Raw genomic sequence first — 20,804 nt, forward strand, 5'->3', positions numbered from 1 at the left:
AATAGCGGCGTTTTGTTCGTGCGTTCCAGACACTATCCGAAATGGTAAAGAAGTGTCGCGCGCATGGCGCAATTCGTGACAATAAAATTCTAAATATTCCATTACCAAACTTCGAAGCATGTCAACCGCTGTTTAAAATCAATTTTTACGCCATTTTTCTTGTAGAAAAGCGATAATATTCCGACAGGGAATCTCCTTTTCGGCAAACAGAGGAAAAAAAATCACAAAGGCGGGGGCGGTCAGGTCATGCGCATAAGCCCAGAGTCCCTTGATCGGCCACTTGAGAAAGGCGATAATGTGTTTCAGCCTGGGGCTGGAATGACGACAATCTGTTTTTTCCCGGGCTCTGAGAGCCTATGGAAGACGTGGGAAGTGTCACGTTAGAGCAGAGATCCTTAGTAAATGATAGAGATGGAAAAGAAGTTCAAGAAATGGTCAGACAGGCCACTTCCTGTAAAGGAATCTCTCAGGTTTTGACCTGCCATTTGAGTTCTGTTATACTCACAGACACCATTCAAACAGTTTTAGAAACTTTAGGGTGTTTTCTATCCATATGTAATAAGTATATGCATATTCTAGTTACTGGGTAGGAGTGGTAACCAGATTAAATCGGGTATGTTTTTTATCCAGCCGTGTCAATACTGCCCCCTAGCCCTAACAGGTTAACATACATCCTGTCCAAGCCCAAATTGGACACCTATGAACAGAGATGGGTTGCTAAACTTGCTCCATTCGAGTTTGACATCAAGTACATTCCCGGTTCCAAAAATGTCATTGCTGATGCACTCAGTAGACAGCCATTTGTGCAGCCGAGTGCTCTCCACCGCGTCACAAGGGTTCCATACAAGGCCTTGCTGGAAGAAGCTGCGGGAGTACGTGCTGAGAAGGTGCAAGATGTGTTCTGCTGGTCGAACCACCCATTCGACCTCGAAAGCTGCTCACCGTCAATTGAGGCAGATGCCTGTGAAATTGTCATGGACTGCCAAACTACCTCCTATCCTTCTCCTGGTTCTCTGTCAAAGGAAGTGGTGTCAGCAGTCCTGAGGTCGCAAGGGGAGGCTGGTCTACAGAACTGTGCGCTGCTACTGCCTCAGCTCACTCAGTCACTGGTGCCATCTGAGATGTCAGATGTGAGAGTGCTATCCCGTGACGACCTGATATCAAAGCAGCGACAGGATGACGCTCTCGCCAGAGTTGTCTTCTACGTGGACAGGGGCCGTAGACCTAGGAGGGAACGTGGCCATGAACCACTCGAGGCTCTGCGGATTCTGAAGACCTGGGAGAAGTTCACTCTGAAAATGGGTGTACTGTATCGCGTTACCAAAAATTTGCTGTCAAAGAAGAAGACGTACCAGTATGTAGTACCCACCTCCATGAGGGTGACAGTTCTACGATGAAGCCGGTCATCAGGGGCAACAGCGGACGTTGTACTTGACGAGACAGCGGTTCTTCTGGCATGGTCTGGAGTCGGATGTCAGAGAGCATGTCAAGACCTGCAAGAGGTGTGTGTTCAGTAAGGCCCCCGAGCCAGAGGCCAGAGCTCCACTGGAGAACATCATCACGACTGAGCCCCTCGAGTTGGTGTGCGTGGAATTCTGGTCTGCTGAAGACTCCAACAACAAGTCCTTGGATGTCCTGGTCATCACTGATCATTTTACTAAGATGGCCCATGCCTTCTTGTGTCTGAACCAATCAGCTAAAGCAGTGGCCCTTCAGCTATGGAACAACATCTTCTGTGTGTATGGTTTTCCTCGTCGTATCCACTCTGACCAAGGGGCCAACAAATTGATGGCTGAGTTGTTGAGTGCTGCAGGAGTCCAGAAGTCGCACACAACTCCCTACCATCCAATGGGGAACGGGGGAGTCGAAAGGTTCAATAGAACGCTGGGAAACATGATCAGGGCTTTACCTACAAGAGCAAAGCACAGGTGGCCTCAGAAGCTGAAGTCGTTGACCATGAAACCATAGCCCATGAAACCACGGGCTATGCCCCTTTCCAGTTGATGTTTGGGAGAACCCCACGTATGCCTGTCAACATGATGTTTGGTACTGTGCTGCAAGACTCAGAGGGTTGTAGACTATGACGAGTACATAAAGTCCCTGACGAGCGACCTGAGGGAGGCCATGGAGACGGTACAGGTGTCGGCAACCAAACAGCTGAAGAGGCATGCGGGCCTCTACAACAGGAAGATCAGAGGAGCTCGGTGATCGGGTGCTGCTGGCGAATAAGGGTGAACGTGGAAAGAGGAAGCTGGCAGATCATTGGGAGAACAACCTCTATATTGTTACGGAGAAGAATAGCGTTATCCACATCTTCAAGATACAGAACATGTCGACTGGCCAGGAGAAAACAGTCCACCGTAATCTGATAATGCCTGTAAACTTCTTGCCTCTACCTGACACTGCCTTGGAGACACCTAATACGGGAGACCGTGAGGATCCAAGTGAGGAGATGGAGGACTCATCCGTGAACGATACACCAGAAATGGACATTGGTGAGAGGACTAGTGTGTGGGTATCAGAACAGACCTCGGGGGAAGCACAGCCGGAGCACTCTGAAAAAGAAACCCCAGATGTGCTGGAAGATGGGCCACTGGCGAGGGACCCTCAGAACTCGCCACATTCTGAGGGTGCCGCTGGTGGCACAAGCGTGTCAGAGCTAACCTTTGGAGAAGAAATGTCCGAAGCCTCTGAAGAAGAAAGGCATTCTGAAGATGCCGCTGGTAGCACAAGCTCCAGCAACAGTCACAGACCCCTTGACCTTGACTATCCACCAACTGTGGAAAGTGACCCACCAGTGGTGGTTGTAGGTGAACAGGTTAAACGTAATAACTCTGTTAGGCCTGTCAGGTCAGGGGCTGGTCGGGTTAAGAAAAGCCCAGTGAGACTCAGAGACTATGCAGACACAGAGGGTTTTTCATACAGAATTCATTAGAATACCTGTGTGGGTGTAGGATTAGAATCCAAGTCTGTAGCCCATTTCTTTTTTTTTTCTCGTTCAAGAGACCCCATGGAGGTCATGGGTCAGAGGTCAAGGTTTTTCTGTCTGAGGTTCTTATTGTCACTGAGTGTAGTGAACATGTAACAGGCATGTTTTCCTACGGGGTCTTTGAATTCCCCTAATTCTCTTTAGAGAATAGTCTTTGCACTGGAATATTTGGTGACATATGTATTGCATACCTCATTTTGTTTCTTTATAGTATGCAAGTGTAATTCTGCAGGGGAGAATGTAACAGGGTTGGTTATGTTTCCACTTGCCTCTAAAGAAATGTGTACTTAATGTTCAAGCATTCGTATTGGTTGGTTCAACTGATGACAATAAGGTTTGTTGTGATTGGCCCCGCTTGCAGATAGGGGGAGATGGCGAACGTCAGGTCTTCCCAGTATGAAAATGTGACGCAAGGGATTTTGCCATCGACAGCCATCAGTATCATTAAGCCCTGCACAACTACCGTGCTGTTTCTCATTTAACAACAGGAATAAATGATGCTCAACTGGGACCACTGGCTGATGTGATTTATTAGGAGAAAACACAACGCAAGGAGAGTACGATATACATCTGTTACAATTGCCATTTTAAATTAAAGGATTCATATAATATTCAATAAATATTAAAGTACATAATATCTGATTTGGATCAACAAAAATATCTAACAATAGATATGTTTCCATCCAATTGACGGCAGATTTCCATGTGAATATTCTAAAATCCGCATAAAGAAAATTTGCACATTTTCCAAACAGTGGTGCATTTCCACCAAACGCGCTTGTTCTGGATAAAAATCAGTGCGTGATGACATGGTGTACACAATGTACTTTTCACTTAAATTCATGTTCCATAATTTAAAGTTGTTTCCATTGTATTTTCAACACTAACTTGTGTTAAATACAGTAGCAGGTGCTCTCTAGCCAACAGCTTGCATATACATCAAGTAGGCTAGTTTACATGGATGAGATTACTATGGAAAAGAGCAAGAATATTTTTGTCATACGGCATTCAAGCATCGATCATGTCACCAGAATAAGACCCTCGATATTTATAGGAAAGGAGCATCAAGCTCATCAACGTGCACTTTCGCCACCCTGTGAAGATCATCATAACTTATTTAATCTGTAGCCTAATAAACCACATTGTTCCCAAGTCGTAGTTGGAGGACCACACACGCACACCTTATGACATTACTTCGATATGATGGTTATTATATGGCGTTTCCACCGACATTTCTCGCACAATTCATTTTTCTGACACAAAAAGATCTCAGCATGTAGAATCTGAATTCCATCACAGCCGTTGTGATTTTTTTAATACAGTATGATGTGGTTAATCAAATCAAACTTTGTCACATGCGCCAAATACAACAAGTATGGACCTAACCGTGAAACGCTTACTTACAAGCCCTTTACCAACAGTGCAGTTCAAGAAGAGTTAATAAAATATTTACCAAATAAAGCAAAAAAATATAAAACGCAATAACGAGGCTATATACAGGGGGTACCGGTACCGAGTCAGTGTGCTGGGGTACAGGTTAGAGGTAATTTGTACATGTAGGTAGGGGTGAAGTGACTATGCATAGATAAAACAGCAAGTAGCAGCAGTGTACAAAACAAATGGAAGGGGGAGTGTCAATGTAATAGTCTGATGGCCATTTGATTAGTTGTTCAGCAGTCTTATGGCTTGGGGGTAGAAGCTGTTAAGGAGCCTTTTGGTCCTAGACTTGGCGCTCCGGTACCACTTGCCGTGTGGGTGACTGGACTTTTATGCGCTATCCTCTGACACCGCCTATTATATAAGTCCTGGATTGCAGGAAGCTTGGCCCCAGTGATGTACTGGGCCGTATGTACTACCCTCCGTAGTGCCTTACGGTCAGATGCCGAGCAGTTGCCATACCAGGCGGTGATGCAACCGGTCAGGATGTTCTCGATGGTGGGGCTGTAGAACTTTGAGGGTCTGGGGACCCATGCCAAATCTTTTGTCTCCTGAGGGGGAAAAAGTTTTGTCGTGCCCTCTTCACGACTGCCTTGGTGTGTTTGGACCATGATAGATCGTTGGTGATGTGGACACCAAGGAACTTGAAACTCTCGACCAGCTCACTACAGCCCAGTTGATGTTAATGGGGGCCTGTTCGGACCGCCTTTTCCTGTAGTCCACGATCAGTTTCTTTGTCTTGCTCACATTGAGGGAGAGGTTGTTGTCCTGGCACCACACTGCCAGTTCTCTGACCTCCTCCCTATAGGCTGTCTCGTCGTTGTTGGTGATCAGGCCTACCGCTGTTGTGTCGTCAGCAAACTTAATGATGGTGTTGGAGTCGTGTTTGGTCGTGGGTGAACAGGGAGTACAGAAGGGGACTAAGTACACACCCCTGAGGGGCCCCAGTGTTGAGTAATGAGTAAGATATGAGGATTCCAAAGAAATGGTCAAAAGCCACCCACCCCAATCTGTTTGCGTGATAATATAAGTACCATTGACTTTTGGGCTGTCCCAAGTAGAATATATCCTGATAAAAATAAATACCTATAAATCGCATTGGCTATGACTGGCCAGTCTGCAACAAACTTGAAATGTTGTATCAACTATTAACTTGGGCCTGGCCTGAAGCTTGCACTAGCAAACTTGCAACATTGTATAAAGTATTCTGTGCCCTCAGTTTCCCATGCCAGTGAGCTCCTGACAGACAGACACAGTTTTAGGTTATTTGAGCAAGAGATAAGAAGTAATCAGATAGGCCTTTTTTTATTACATTTCCACTGGATCAGAGCATGACATTTTTTCCCCCTTTCATGCTGAGTGGTTATCGAAAGGGAGAGAGCTGGAAAGATTTTTCAAATTGACAATAATTCCTCAAGACTTTCTCAATGGATTTACTTGCTTTTTGAGGCAAATAAAAAATTACTTTGAGAAGCTCCACAGTGATGGTGAGTTAAGACAATCAAAAATAGTATCAAATCCCCAAATGGGCACATTTATGAGCCTACATTTGCATGCAGGCCAGGTAGCTAAGCCCTAGTTCTAAGAGTAACCAGGTGAGTGTCCTTAATCAAGATTGACAGGAGTGCGCCAAACAAAAGACAATGAATAAATGAAATGAAATAAAACCAAAACTTTTTCCTCACAAGTGTAGCCTAGGTTGTGCCCTCTGCTTCACAACGTGTCCACTCCTACAATGACAACGGTAAGACTGTAATAATAATAATAAATAATAATAATAATAATAATAATAATTTGAATGCATTAACCTCTCTAGGCTAGGCGGGACGAATTCGTCCCACCTACGTAACAGCCACTGCTATCCTGTGGCGCGATTTTCAAAACCTTAAAAATCCTATTACTTCAATTTCTCAAACATATGACTATTTTACAGCCATTTAAAGACAAGACTCTCGTTAATCTAACCACACTGTCCGATTTCAAAAAGGCTTTACAACGAAAGCAAAACATTAGATTATGTCAGCAGAGTACCAAGCCAGAAATAATCAGACACCCATTTTTCAAGCCAGCATATAATGTCACCAAAACCCAGAAGACAGCTAAATGCAGCACTCACCTTTGATGATCTTCATCAGATGACAACCCTAGGACATTATGTTATACAATACATGCATGTTTTGTTCAATCAAGTTCATATTTATATCAAAAACCAGCTTTTTACATTAGCATGTGACGTTCAGAACTAGCATACCCCCCGCAAACTTCCGGGGAATTCGCTAACATTTTACTAAATTACTCACGATAAACGTTCACAAAAAGCATAACAATTATTTTAAGAATTATAGATACAGACCTCCTCTATGCACTCGATATGTCCGATTTTAAAATAGCTTTTTGGTGAAAGCACATTTTGCAATATTCTAAGTACATAGCCCAGGCATCACGGGCTCGCTATTTAGACACCCGGCAAGTTTAGCACTCACCATAATCATATTTACTATTATAAAAGTTTGATTACCTTTTGTTGTCTTCGTCAGAATACACACCCAGGACTGCTACTTCAATAACAAATGTTGGTTTGGTCCAAAATAATCCATCGTTATATCCGAATAGCGGCGTTTTGTTCGTGCGTTCCAGACACTATCCGAAATAGTAAAGAAGTGTCGCGCGCATGGCGCAATTCGTGACAATAAAATTCTAAGTATTCCATTACCGTACTTCGAAGCATGTCAACCGCTGTTGAAAATCAATTTTTACGACATTTTTCTCGTAGAAAAGCGATAATATTCCGACAGGGAATCTCCTTTTCGGCAAACAGAGGAAAAAATCCCAAAGGCGGGGGCGGTCGGGGTCACGCGCATAAGCCAGTGTCCCTTGATCGGCCACTTGAGAAAGGCGATAATGTGTTTCAGCCTGGGGCTGGAATGACGACATTCTGTTTTTTCCCGGGCTCTGAGCGCCTATGGACGACGTGGGAAGTGTCACGTTAGAGCAGAGATCCTTAGTAAATGATAGAGATGGAAAAGAAGTTCAACAAATGGTCAGACAGGCCACTTCCTGTAAAGGAATCTCTCAGGTTTTGACCTGCCATTTGAGTTCTGTTATACTCACAGACACCATTCAAACAGTTTTAGAAAATTTAGGGTGTTTTCTATCCATATGTAATAAGTATATGCATATTCTAGTTACTGGGTAGGAGTGGTAACCAGATTAAATCGGGTATGTTTTTTATCCAGCCGTGTCAATACTGCCCCCTAGCCCTAACAGGTTAAAAGAAGTTACCGGAACCAAACAAACATTGTAGATTAGAAATTATGTACTACTGCTGATACTGGTGTGCTACCCTCACGGCCTCCGCAATGGATTAGTCCACTCAGAAAGGCGGAATTCCCTAAATTCCCATCAAATTCCCTAAGTATGCATTACATAGGATGAATAGAAACAATACTACGAGCCGCAGCTCCATACTACTTGTCAGACAGAGCTGATACTGTATGCTCGTTGATGGGCTGATACTGTTTACAAATCAGATGTGTACTATATTTAACCTCTTGACAGTCGCCTAGGATAGGGGGCGCTACAGCAATTTTTGAAAAGAATTCGTGCCCATTTTAAACGGCCTCCTACTCAAACTCAGAAGCTAGGATATGCATATAATTAATACTTGTGGATAGAAACCACCCTAAAGTTTCTAAAACTGTTTGAATGGTGTCTGAGTATAACAGAACTCATATGGCAGTCAAAACCCCGAGACCAATCGTAACAGGATGTGGAATTCTGAATTGGGGACTCAACTTCATCACTTTGCCTATAAATCATACCGTGAGCAATGGTTCATTGAGCACTTCCTATTGCTTCCACTAGATGTCCCCAGTCTTTACAAAGTGGTTTGAGTCTCCTACTGTGAAAACTGACAGAATGAGAGGCTGTGGAAAGTGGTCACATGAGGAGGGCCATCACCATTATGACGCTGGCGCCCCTGGCTACCCTCCCCTTTCGAAACGTTTAGAAAGACAATGCAATCGTCCCCCTTGAATCTTATTGGAGCTCTGGTTGAAAAAGGCCCTAAAGATTTATGTTATACAACGTTTGAACAAACCTACATTTAAAAAAAATGCATTTTATTGAAAGAGGAGTCCCGCGGCCGACGGAGCTTTTGGAGCAGCCTTCAGAACGCGCTAACAAGAACAAGCTATTGGGACGTAAAGGATTAACTTTTTCGAACGAAAATACATTTGTTGTGGACCTGGGATTCCTGGAAGTGCTTTCTGATGAAGATAATCAAAGGTAAGGGATTATTGACAATAGTATACAAGAGTAGATTTGATATGCGATTGTTCCAAGATGGCGCTGACCTGTAACGGTAGCCTATTTTTCTGAGTATCGCATCCCCTTTTATCGCAAAGTGTGATTACCCAGTAAAGTTATTTTTAAATCTGGCATTGCAGGTGCTTTCAAGAGATGCTAATCTATAAATCTTAGAATGACAATATTACATTTTAAAAATGTTTTTGAATAGTAATTTAGTAAATTGTAGCGCTGTTTCACCAGATGCATTTGAGGGAAAATAGTTAGTCAACGTCACACGCCGATGTAAAATGCTGTTTTTATATATAAATATGAACTTTATCGAACAAAAGAATGCATGTATTGTGTAACATGATGTCCTAGGAGTGTCATCTGATGAAGATTGTCAAAGGTTAGTGCTGCATTTAGCTGTTTTTTGGTTATTTGTGATGCATGTGGTTGGTCGGAAAATGGCTGTGTGGCTACTTTTACGATATACTCCTCTAACATAATCTACAGTTTTGCTTTTGCTGTAAAGCCTTTTTGAAATCGGACAACGTGGTTCGATTCAGGAGAGGTGTATCTATAAAATGATAGAACATAGTCCTATATTTGAAAAAATATATATATTAAATTTTGTTATGCTAATGGCGATAGGATTTTTCGCTGGATGTCGAGCCCGACCAGGGGTTAAAAAAAAAAATATTGAACCTTTATTTTATCTGGGAGTCATACTGAGACCAAGGTCTAACAGATGAGCCCTACATAACATACCCAAATCAAAGATATATACACACACAAAACACATTCCTCGGTAATAAGGTCCTCAATCAGCTTTCTGAACTGCCCTGGAACAAACTAAAAGCTGATTTACCTAACTCAGTAGAGGTGTGGTAACTCGTATGTCTAAAGCAGGGTTCCCCAACTGGCGGCCTGCAAATTGTGGTTTTATTTGGCCTCCTAAGTTCTGAGTAAAGAAAAACACACCACACACACACACACAGTGCATTCGGAAAGTATCCCTTCCCTTTTTCCACATTTTGTGATGTTACAGCCTTATTTGAAGAATGGTGCCGGAGGGGATGGCTGAAGTTTTACGTGCTCCTAACCAACTGTTAATTTTTCCGCATTGTTTGTAACTTATTTTGTACATATTGTTGCTGCTACTGTCACTTATGGCCAAAAATAACTTCTGGACATCAGAACAGCGATTACCCACCTCGAACTGGACAAATACGATTTTTTTCTTTAACAAGTCCACGTGAATTATCTACTTATTTCTCGGGAACGGGTCCAAATCCCTGTAATTTGCGTGTAGAGAAGACGGAGATAAAGGGGGCGGAGTTCGGGCTGCCTTCTGAGAATTCGGAGGCGAGTGAGTGAACCCCCTCTACCATCAGTCCTATTAGCCAACGTGCAATCATTGGATAACAAAATGGATGAGCTCCGATCAAGGACATCCTACCAACGGGACAACTAATATCTTATGTTTCACTGAGTCGTGGCTGAATAACCACATGGATAACATACAGATGGCAGGGTTTTCGGTCCATCGGCAAGATAGAACAGCTGCCTACGGTAAGACAAGGGTTGGTGGTCTGTGACTATTTGTAAATAACAGCTGGTGCACAAAATCTAATATTAAGGAAGTCTCGAGGTTTTGCTCACCTGAAGTAGAGTATATCATGATAGGCTGTGAAGCACACTATATACCAAGAGTTTATCTACAGTTGAAGTCGGAAGTTTACATACACTTAGGTTGAAGTCATTAAAACTAGTTTAACCACTCCACAAATTTCTTGTTAACAAACTATAGTTTTGTCAAGTTGGTTAGGACATCTACTTTGTGCATGACACAAGTAATTTTTCCAACAATTGTTTACAGACAGATTATTTCACTGTATCACAATTCCAGTGGGTCAAAAGTTTACATACACTAAGTTGACTGTGCCAGCTTGGAAAATTCCAGAAAATAATGTCATGGATTTAGAAGCTTCTGATAGGCTAATTGACATCATTTGAATCAATTGGAGGTGTACCTGTGGATGTATTTCAAGGCCTACTTTCAAACTCTTTGCTTGACATCATGGGAAAATCAAAAGAAATCAGCCAAGACCTCAGAAAAAAAATTGTAGACCTCCACAAGTCTGGTTCATCATTGGGAGCAATTTCCAAATGCTTGAAGGTACTACATTCATCTGTACAAACAATAGTACGTAAGTATAAACACCATGGGACCACGCAGCTGTCATACTGCTCAGGAAGGAGACGCATTCTGTCTCCTAGAGATTAAAATTAACGTACTTTGATGCGAAAAGTGCAAATCAATCACAGAACAGCAAAAGGACCTTGTGACGATGCTGGAGGAAACCAAAAGTATCTATATCCACAGTAAAACGAGTCCTATAATTGACATAACCTGAAAGGCCGCTCAGCAAGGAAGTACTGCTCCAAAACCGCCATAAAAAAAGCCTGATTACGCTTTGCAACTGCACATGCGGACAAAGATCGTACTTTTTGGAGAATTGTCCTCTGGTCTGATGAAACAAAAATAGAACTGTGGATATATTGAAGCAACGTCTCAAGACATCAGGCAGGAAGTTAACCTCTTCACTATAGGGGGCAGTATTTTCACGGCCGGATGAAAAACGTACCCAAATTAAATGGCCAACTACACGGGCCCAGGGACTAGAATATGCATATTATTAGTAGATTTGGATAGAAAACACTGAAGTTTCTAAAACTGTTTGAATGATGTCTGAGTATAACAGAACTCATATGGCAGGCAAAAACCTGAGAAAAATCCGAACAGGAAGTTTGACCTCAGATGGCTGTAGTCATTTCAAATGAAGTTCTATCTAAAAATACAGTGTCTGTGATGTCATATTGCACTTCCTAAGGCATCCACTAGATGTCAACAGTCATTAGAACCTAGTTTGAGGCTTCTAGAATACAATTTCATTGAATAACACCCGGAACAGTATGTGGTCGGGCTGGGGTCATTGCCTTACCTCGTGCGCGTTCACGAAGGATTAGCCATTTTTCTTTTGTAATGAATCTGCTATTGTCCGGTTGGAATATTATCGCAATTCTACGATTATAACACCCTAAAGATTGATTGTGAACATGGTTTGACATGTTACTACAAACGCTGAGGGAACTTTATAACTTTGTCGACGGTGGAAAGATGCATTTTGGAATGGGGATCTGGACGCGCCATCAAAGCGGATTTATTTCGACATAAATGATGGACTTTATCGAACAAATTAATATTTATTGTGGAAGTGGGAGACCTTCCGAGTGCATTCAGCCAAAGATCAGCAAAGGTAAGATAATATTTAACATATTTCAGCATTTTGGGGATGCCGTGGCTGGACGGCTAACTGAATAGCATGGTGCTCAGTAGAATATTGAACAATGTGCTTTCTACGTAAAGTTATTTTGAAATCTGACACAGCGGGTGCATAAAAGAGTACTGTATCTATAATTCTTAAAATAATTGTTATGTATTTTGTCAACGTTTATGATGAGTATTTTTGTAAATTCACCGGAAATTTTGGGGTGAATACATTTTCTGAACTTCACGCGCCAATGTAAAATGTTTTTTTTTTTATATAAATATGAACTTGATGGAACAAAAAAATGCATGTATTGTCTAACATAATGTCCTAGGAGTGTCATCTGATGAAGATCGTCAAAGGATAGTGCATCATTTTAGCTGGTTTTGTGCTTTTGGACGGCTAACCTTGCTTTGAAAATCGCTGTCCTTGCTAAGAAAATGGCTGTGTTGTTTTTTGCTGTGGTTGTATCCTAACATAATCTAATGTTTTGTTTTCGCTGTAAAGCCTTTTTGAAATCGGACAATGTGGTTGGATTCAGGAGAGGTTTATCTTTCAAATGGTGTAAAATAGTCGTATGTTTGAGAAAATTGAATTGTGGCATTTTAGTTTTTGTATTTCGTGCCATGCGATCCCATTGGCTGTTGGCTAGGGGTTCCGCTGGCGGAACGGGGTTCTGTTAAGCTTGGTTGGAAATGGGTCTTCCAAATGGGCAATGACCGCAAGCATACTTCCAAAGTTGTGGCAAGTGGCTTAAGGACAACAAAGTCAAGGTATTGGAGTGGCCATCACAAAGCCCTGACCTCAATCCCATAGAAAATGTGGGCAGAACTGACAAAGCGTGTGCGAGAAAGGCGGCCTACAAACCTGACTCAATTACACCAGCTCTTTCAGGAGGAATGGGCCAAAATTCACCCAACTTATTGTGGGAAGCTTGTGGAAGGCTACCCGAAACATTTGACCCAAGTTAAACAATTTAAAGGCAATGCTACCAAATACTAATTGAGTGCATGTAAACTTCTGACCCACTGGGAATGTGATGAAAGAAATAAAAGATTCTCTCTACTATTATTCTGACATTTAACATTCTTAAAATAAAGTGGTGATCCAAACTGACCTAAGACATGGCATAGTCTTCCCTGTGGCTCAGTTGGTAGAGCATGGTGTTTGCAACACCAGCATGGTGTGTGCAACGCCAGGGTTGTGGGTTCGATTCCCACGGGGGGCCAGTACAACATATATTTTTTTTTAATATATGCATGTAATGTATGCAATGTATGCATTCACTACTGTAAGTCGCTCTGGATAAGAGTGTCTGCTAAATGACTAAAATGTAATGTACATTTTTACTAGGATTAAATGTCAGGAATTGTGAAAAACTGAGTTTAAAATGTATTTGGCTAAGGTGTACATAAACTTCTGACTTCAACTGTATATTTTTCGTAGCTGTCTATAGCTGTCTCACACAGAGGCAGCGCTCCTAGAAGCCGAGGACTTTAATGCAGGGAAACTTAAATCTGTTTTACCTCATTTCTGCCAGCATGTATAATGTGCAACCAGGGGGGGGAACAAACTGGACCACCTTTACTCCACACAGAGACAGGTACAAAGCTACCTCGCCCTCCATTTGGCAAATCTGACCATATCAAATCTGATTCCTGCTTACAAGCAAAAACTAAAGCAGGAAGAACCAGTGATTCGCTCAATAAGGAAGTGTTCAGAGGACACAGATGCTAAGCTCAAGGACTGTTTCGCTAGCACAGACTGGAATATGTTCTGGGATTCTTCCAATGGCATTGAGTACATAAGTCATTGGCTTCATCAATAAGTGCATTGATGACGTTGTCCCCACAGTGACTGTATGTACATACCCCAACCAGAAGCCATGGTTTACAGGCAACATCCGCACTGAGCTAAAGGGTAAAGCTGCTGGTTTCAAGGAGCGGGACTCTAACCCGGACACTTATAAGAAATCCCGCTATGCCCTCCAACGAACCATCAAACAGTCAAAGGGTCAATACAGAACTAAGATTGAATCGTACTACACCAGCTCCGGCGCTCAGATGTGGCAGAGCTGTCGGGGCGGTATGCAAGACAGATCCACAGATGACGCAATCTCTATTGCACTCCACACTCCCCTTTCCCACTTGGACAAAAGGAACACCTACATGAGAATGCTATTTATTGACTACAGCTCAGCGTTCAACACCATAGTGCCCTCAAGGTTTATGACTAAGCTAAGCATCCTGGGACTAAACACCTCCCTTTGCAACTGGATCCTGGACTTCCAGGCAGGCCGCCCCCAGGTGGTAAGGGTAGGTAACACATCTGCCACGTTGATCCTCAACACAGGAGCCCCTCAGGGGTGCGTGCTCTGTCCCCTCCTGCACTCCCTGTTCACCCATGACTGCATGGCCAAGTACGACTCCAACACAATCATTAAGTTTGCTGACGACACAACAGTGGTAGGACTGACCACTGACAATGATATAGACTGACCTCCTCCCTATAGGCTGAGACCTGGCAGTGTGGTGCCAGGATAACAACCTCTCCCTCAACGTGATCAAGACAAAGGAGATGATTGTGGATTACAGAAAAAGGAGGGCCAAGCACACCCCCATTCTCATTGACGGGGCTGTAGTGGAGTAGTGGAGTAGGTTGAGAGCTTCAAGTTCCTTGATGTCCACATCACCAACAAACCATCATGGTCCAAACACACCAAGACAGTTGTGAAGAGGGTACGATAATGCCTATTCCCCCTCCGAAGACTGAAAAGATTTGGCATGGGTCCTCACATGCTCAAAATGTTCTACAGCTGCACCATCGAGAGCATCCTGACTGTTTGCATCACCGCCTGGTATGGCAACTGCTTGGCCTCTGACCGAAAGGCACTACAGAGGGTAATGTGTACGGCCCAGTACATCAAGCTTCCTGTAATCTAGGACCTCTATACCAGTCGGTGTCATAGGAAGGCCCAAAAAATTGCCAATGACTCCAGCCACCCTAGTCATAGATTGTTCTCTCTACTACCGCACGGCAAGCGGTCCCAGAGCACCTAGTTTAGGTCAAAAAGGCTTCTTAACAGCGTCAACCCCCAAGCCATAAGACTCTTGAACAGTTAATCAAATGGCTACCCTGACTATTTGCATTGTCCCCACATCCCATTTTTACACTGCTGCTACTCTGTTTATTATCCATGCATAGTCACTTTACCTCTACCTACATGTACATACTACCTCAATTACCTCACCTAACCAGTGCCCCCACACATTGACTCTGTACCGGTACCCCCTGTATATTAGCCTCGCTACTATTCTTTTATTGTTGCTCCTTAATTATTTTAACTGCACTATTGGTTAAGAGCTTGTAAATAAGCATTTCACTGTAAGGTCCACACCTGCTGTATTTGGCACCTGTGACATCACTTTAGAATAAATCAATTTGGATTAAATATTAGGTCTGGGCCAATTGAGGAAAGTCTCTGAATTAGCATATGAATCCTATAATTTAAAAATGGCAAATTTGTGTGGAATCAATTACCTTAATTTATCAGAGATCAAATTATATTTCAACAAAATATAGCAGGAATGCTAATCTGATCTCTTTCTAACTACAGATACAATCTGAGATGGTGGGCGTCGTGGATGGCTGAAATGACATGGAAAGACCCATCTTCAATTGGTTCACAGAACTCCATCCCTCTGTGCACACTGTGGAATGGCTCTGAGGAGGGTTTATTCCCTATGGTGGACTATAGGTTTGTAAGTGACATTATGGAAATTACATATAGACCTATTCACATCTCAGCACAGTACACTGATAGGCATGGACCAGATGAGATCTAACCATGCAAAATAACATTACTCATTTATGAACCTATGACATATTACAGCAGAAAACTAGATCATGTTTCTGATCATGTCCCTGCTTTCCTCTCCTCTTGTCATCCATTACAAGACACCCTACACAGGGATGCTTGTGCTGGAGAATTTGTGCTCTCTGTACATTGAAGGTATGTATGGATGAGCCGTTCTCAGCTCTGCCCATCAGTGGACAAATGGAGCCCATCACCATTCCTCATACAGATGGGATGCTTTGTTTCCACGAGCCTACTCCGTGAATTGGATTGCGATTAAGATTAAACACGTTATGGCTTCATTAACTATAACCTTCTCATCTCTAGACTACATCTCCTATCCATCCGTTAAAAAAAACTCCCTGCACAATTTTAGAATTGGAACTCGAGATGACTATACTGTGACAAGGTAATTTTGCTATAGCAAAGCTTCAATGGAGAAGCTGAAAAATATATAAATTGTTGCCTCGGGCAACAACTCGTGGGTTACAATGTCAATGTAGGCTACATGCGCCTCCAGCATCCATGGACGCTTCAGCAGGCACGTAGAGTATGTTTGGTAGCCTAAGTAATCATTCCTTGTTAGTCAATTATCAGAAACACCACGTCTTGAATCGATACGCCTCCAATATTCTGTATCAAAGCATACGATTTGTATCTGGTAAACGGGTCATTCGGTAGTCAGTTATTTGCAACAGTGTATCTAACGTTAAATAGCCTAAAGGGGCTTAGCCTAGGCTACATATTGATCTACCTACGTGAGTCCTTATCAATAATCGACTATTTAGACATTTTAGATGATAATGTGCTCTTTGGACTAATGTATTCAGATAGCACTTGTCGAATACAACGAAAGAAGTTATGACGAGCTTTTTCGATCTCTAGAGACACTACATATCTCAGCAGACAAGCGGATGCATTGTATGATCCAATAGACTACAATGTCGCCTCCCTATCACGCTTCCATGATAATAATTATCTGGAAACTGTATCACATTGTAACAAGTATAAAACTGTCACGTTTTCAACAGTTCATATGTGCCGATCCTATTCATTCGGTTCGCTTTGCTCGTCCTATGACTCAAACAACTATGTTGACCAAAAAGAATATATACTGGACAAATCGACTTCACCGCGCGCGATGTCACAAATGGACCAAGTACCCGAAAGAGAGCAATTGTCGAGTCTCTCTTTTGCTAGACAACATATCAGCCACTTCAACACATCGGGATATAAATGTCTGGCCAAGGCACCTCCTAAACTATAGGCAACTGAGGCCATTTTCGTGCAAGTGACTTTTTATACGTTTTCTCCCCCGCTTTCTCGCCTGGTCATTTGCTTAACAATAACCATTCCTGGCAGCTCGGTTCCCCATGACCTGCGCCATGTTTGAAAACACAATTATTGAAAACAAAACCAAGTGTGAAAATCTAACTTGAGAATCATAATTCTGTGTCTAAAGCCATATACGGCAGTGTCTGCTTCACTTACCAATGGATATGTGAATTCCTGCTCCAAGGAACACGACCAAAAATATGAAATTACAGCGTATTGTATCCATTGTCATAACAAATTACTCTGGGCAATTTCTCACCAACTTCTGTATTCTTTGCTTGGAGGAAGAACAAAAAAAATGGTCTGATTGCCAACAACGCGAAAATACCCCGCCCACATGGAACACCCCCAACCGCCCTTAAAACCCCTTCTCACACTGGGCGTGTTCAAGCATGCAGACGGTAGTCGAAAATCAATGAATGAAGTCAGCGGAGGTGCATCTGCGACAGCCGAAAGTCGGACACTGTAGTGGTTTCCCAACAGCAAGGCTCAGATTAACATGGCAGTGTCAACATACGCTACATGACCAAACGTATGTGGACACTGCCTCATCTAACATATAATTCCAAAATCATGGGCATTAATATGGAGTTGGTCCCCCTTTGCTGCTATACTATCCTACACTATTCTGGGAAGGCTTTCCACTAGAACAGTGTTGTGGGGATTTGCCTCCATTCAGCCACAAGAGCATTAGTGAGGTCGGGCACTGATGTTGGGCGATTAGGCCTGGCTTGCAGTCGGTGTTCCAATTCATCCCAAAGGTGTTCGATGGAGTTGAGGTCAGGGCTCTATGCAGGCCAGTCAGGTTCTTCCACACCGATCTCGACTAAACCATTTCTGTATGGATCTCGCTTTGTGCACAGGCACCACTTCTAAATAAATAATCTGGAAATAACATGATGAAATATTTATCCAGCTGACAAAATATGGCTGCATCCCACTCCTAAATGAAACCCAATTTCCTATATAGTGCAAGTCCTTTGACCAGGGCTCATAGGGCTCAGGCAGTACATCTGCCTGCACACCCAGGTGAGCAATTCAGCTGAGAACAAGAATAGAAGGTCTATGTAAATCAAAACACTATTACTGAGCTCAACGTAGTTCTACACACAGAGAATAAAACCTGAATATGGAATGTCCTGACAGCTTGTCTTCTTCCTCAAGAGACAAAAGCTATTGAACAGAGAGAAACTAGAGTACAGAGCCTGATGAAAAGTAACACCAGGCAGGGAGCAGTCAAACTATTCTGTCCTACACTCTATTTTAATATTTCGAGACAAGGAAAGTTATTCTCAGCCCACCATTGAAGTGAAGGGGGCGGGGGAGACAGCCAGATACATTACATGACCAAAAGTATGTGGACACCAGCTTGTCATATTCAATGGGGTTCAGGTCAGGGCTCTTTGCAGGCCAGTCAAGTTATTCCTCACCGATCTTGACAAACCATTTCTGTATGGAGCTCGTGTTGTGCACGGAGGCATTGTAATGCTGAAACAGGAAAGAGCCTTCCCCAAACTGTTGCCACAAAGTTGGAAGCACAGAATCGCCTAGAATGTCATTGTATGCTGTAGTGTTAAGATTTCCCTTAAATGGAACTAAGGGTTTTAGCCTAAACCATGAAAAACAGCCCCAGACAATTATTCCTCCTCCACCAAACTTTACAGCTGCACTATGCCTTGGGACAGGTAATGTTATCCTGCCATCCGCCAAACCCAGATTTGTCCGTCGGACTGCCAGATGGTGAAGCGTGATTCTTGCCTCCAGAGAACACATTTCCACTGCTCCAGAGTCCAATGGCGGCGAGCTTTACTCCCCTCCAGCCAACACTTGGCATTGCGCACAGCGCTAAAGAAATTTGACGACCTGACTTGTTGGAAGTCACTGAGAAAGTCACTGAGCTCTTCAGTAAGGCCATTCTACTGCCAATGTTTGTCTATGGAGGTTGAATGGCGTGTGCTCGATTTTATACACCTGTAAGCAACGAGTGTGGCTGAAATAGCTGAATCCACTAGTTCAAAGGGGTGTCCAAATACTTTTGTATATATAGTGTAGCTGCTATTGTTTGTAAAAGTTTCTGTATAAATGTCTAAATAAACTTTTCTATACCCCATATCACAAACTAACAAACTGAAAACATACAAACTGAAAACATAATATGTGCACAATTAATTGGTTAGAGAGAGGTCTCAAATATAATTTTCAATTCTATCCCGATCATGTTGGTTCCTGTTTCAGTCCCGTCTATGTTCATTTGAGTGGGTCAAACAAAAACACCCTAATGATTGGTTGACAAATATTGCCTCCAACAATGCAAGTGAGGGCTGCATTCATGGTGCAGTTAGTGAGAATAGAGAGGAAGAGGTGAAGTGAGAGGGATAACTGGGCCCAAAATCTGTCTTCTCCAGCAGGTGGCGATTTTTCATATTTTTTTTATGGAGGTCAATGAGAGAGAATGACTAATTTGGTTAAAGGGGAATTTCAATCTAGGGGAATCTGGGCTTGTTTTCATCATGTCTGAGGCGTATCTACGTCAGTGAGATGTGTTTCACACATAATTTCCCAGAAGGAACAACAGGACAACAACCCTAAGCACACAGCCAAGACAACGCAGGAGTGGCTTCGGGACAAGTCTCTGAATATCCTCGAGTGGCCCAGCCAGAACCTGATCGAACATTTCTGGAGACCTGAAAATAGCTGTGCAATGACGCTCTCCATCCAACCTGAGAGCTTGAGAGGATCTACAGAGAAGAATGAGAGAAACTCTCCAAATACAGGTGTGCCAAGCTTGTAGCGTTATACCCAAGAAGACTCGAGGCTGTAATCGCTGCCAAAGGTGCTTCAACAAAGTACTGAGTAAAAGGGTCTGAATACCTATGTAAAATGTGATATTTCAGTTAAAACATATTTTTTTTTTACTTGCAACATTTCTAAAAGAAGTTTTTGCTTTGTCATTGAGGTAGTGTGTAGATTGATGAGGATTTTTTAAAATCCATTTAAGAATAAGGCCGTAACGTAACAAAATGTGGAAAAATGCACTGTAAATCGACAATTCTATTTTTAGTAACAGTGTTTCCGGACAAGGGTGGAATAGATGGCTAGCAGATTGAGTTACTCTTATTTGCTAATGTTAGCTAGCGTTAGTCAATTATAGAATGAACAAACAAATATTTACTCTGCTGAAGGTAGCTACCAGTCTAGCAGTGACTACCATGGCATAGGCAAAATTGATTGACAGTGTATAGCCAAAAGATAGCTAGCTATATGATTTACAGGACTGTAACATTAGCTAGCTAATTTACTCAGTCCAGCTAGGCTAGCAAGCTAGCTAACGTTACCTCTAATCGATAATCTTCTGTTTTTTTGTGAATGAAAAACGGTTTCTCATCACTTCTCAGCTGTCGTCAGCCTGAAAATCCGTCTAGACTTTAGTCACCGGATGCATCATTCTTGATAGTCGCAGCATTGGGCAGGGATGCAAACTAGTCACCTTTCGGCGAAATTCGCCGTTTTGAATCCAAAATAGGTGACCTATGTGATTCGTGTAGACCCGATAAGAAAAGTT

General features: G+C 42.7%; 1 protein-coding gene across 1 annotated transcript in view; it reads right to left on the bottom strand.

Moving 5' to 3' along the window:
- LOC106569209 (TGF-beta receptor type-1) overlaps nt 1-17,560 on the bottom strand; it is a 59,885-nt gene extending 42,325 nt beyond the window's left edge. The window contains exon 1 of the mRNA XM_014140342.3: nt 17,399-17,560. Within this exon, the coding sequence (XP_013995817.1) occupies nt 17,399-17,474 (76 nt within the window). The 5' untranslated portion in view covers nt 17,475-17,560. The remainder of the gene's footprint in view (nt 1-17,398) is intronic.
- Nucleotides 17,561-20,804: the final 3,244 nt, after the last annotated feature.

Source organism: Salmo salar, chromosome 14, assembly GCF_965601325.2.
Source record: "Salmo salar chromosome 14, fSalSal1, whole genome shotgun sequence".
Taxonomy (NCBI): Eukaryota; Metazoa; Chordata; class Actinopteri; order Salmoniformes; family Salmonidae; genus Salmo; species Salmo salar.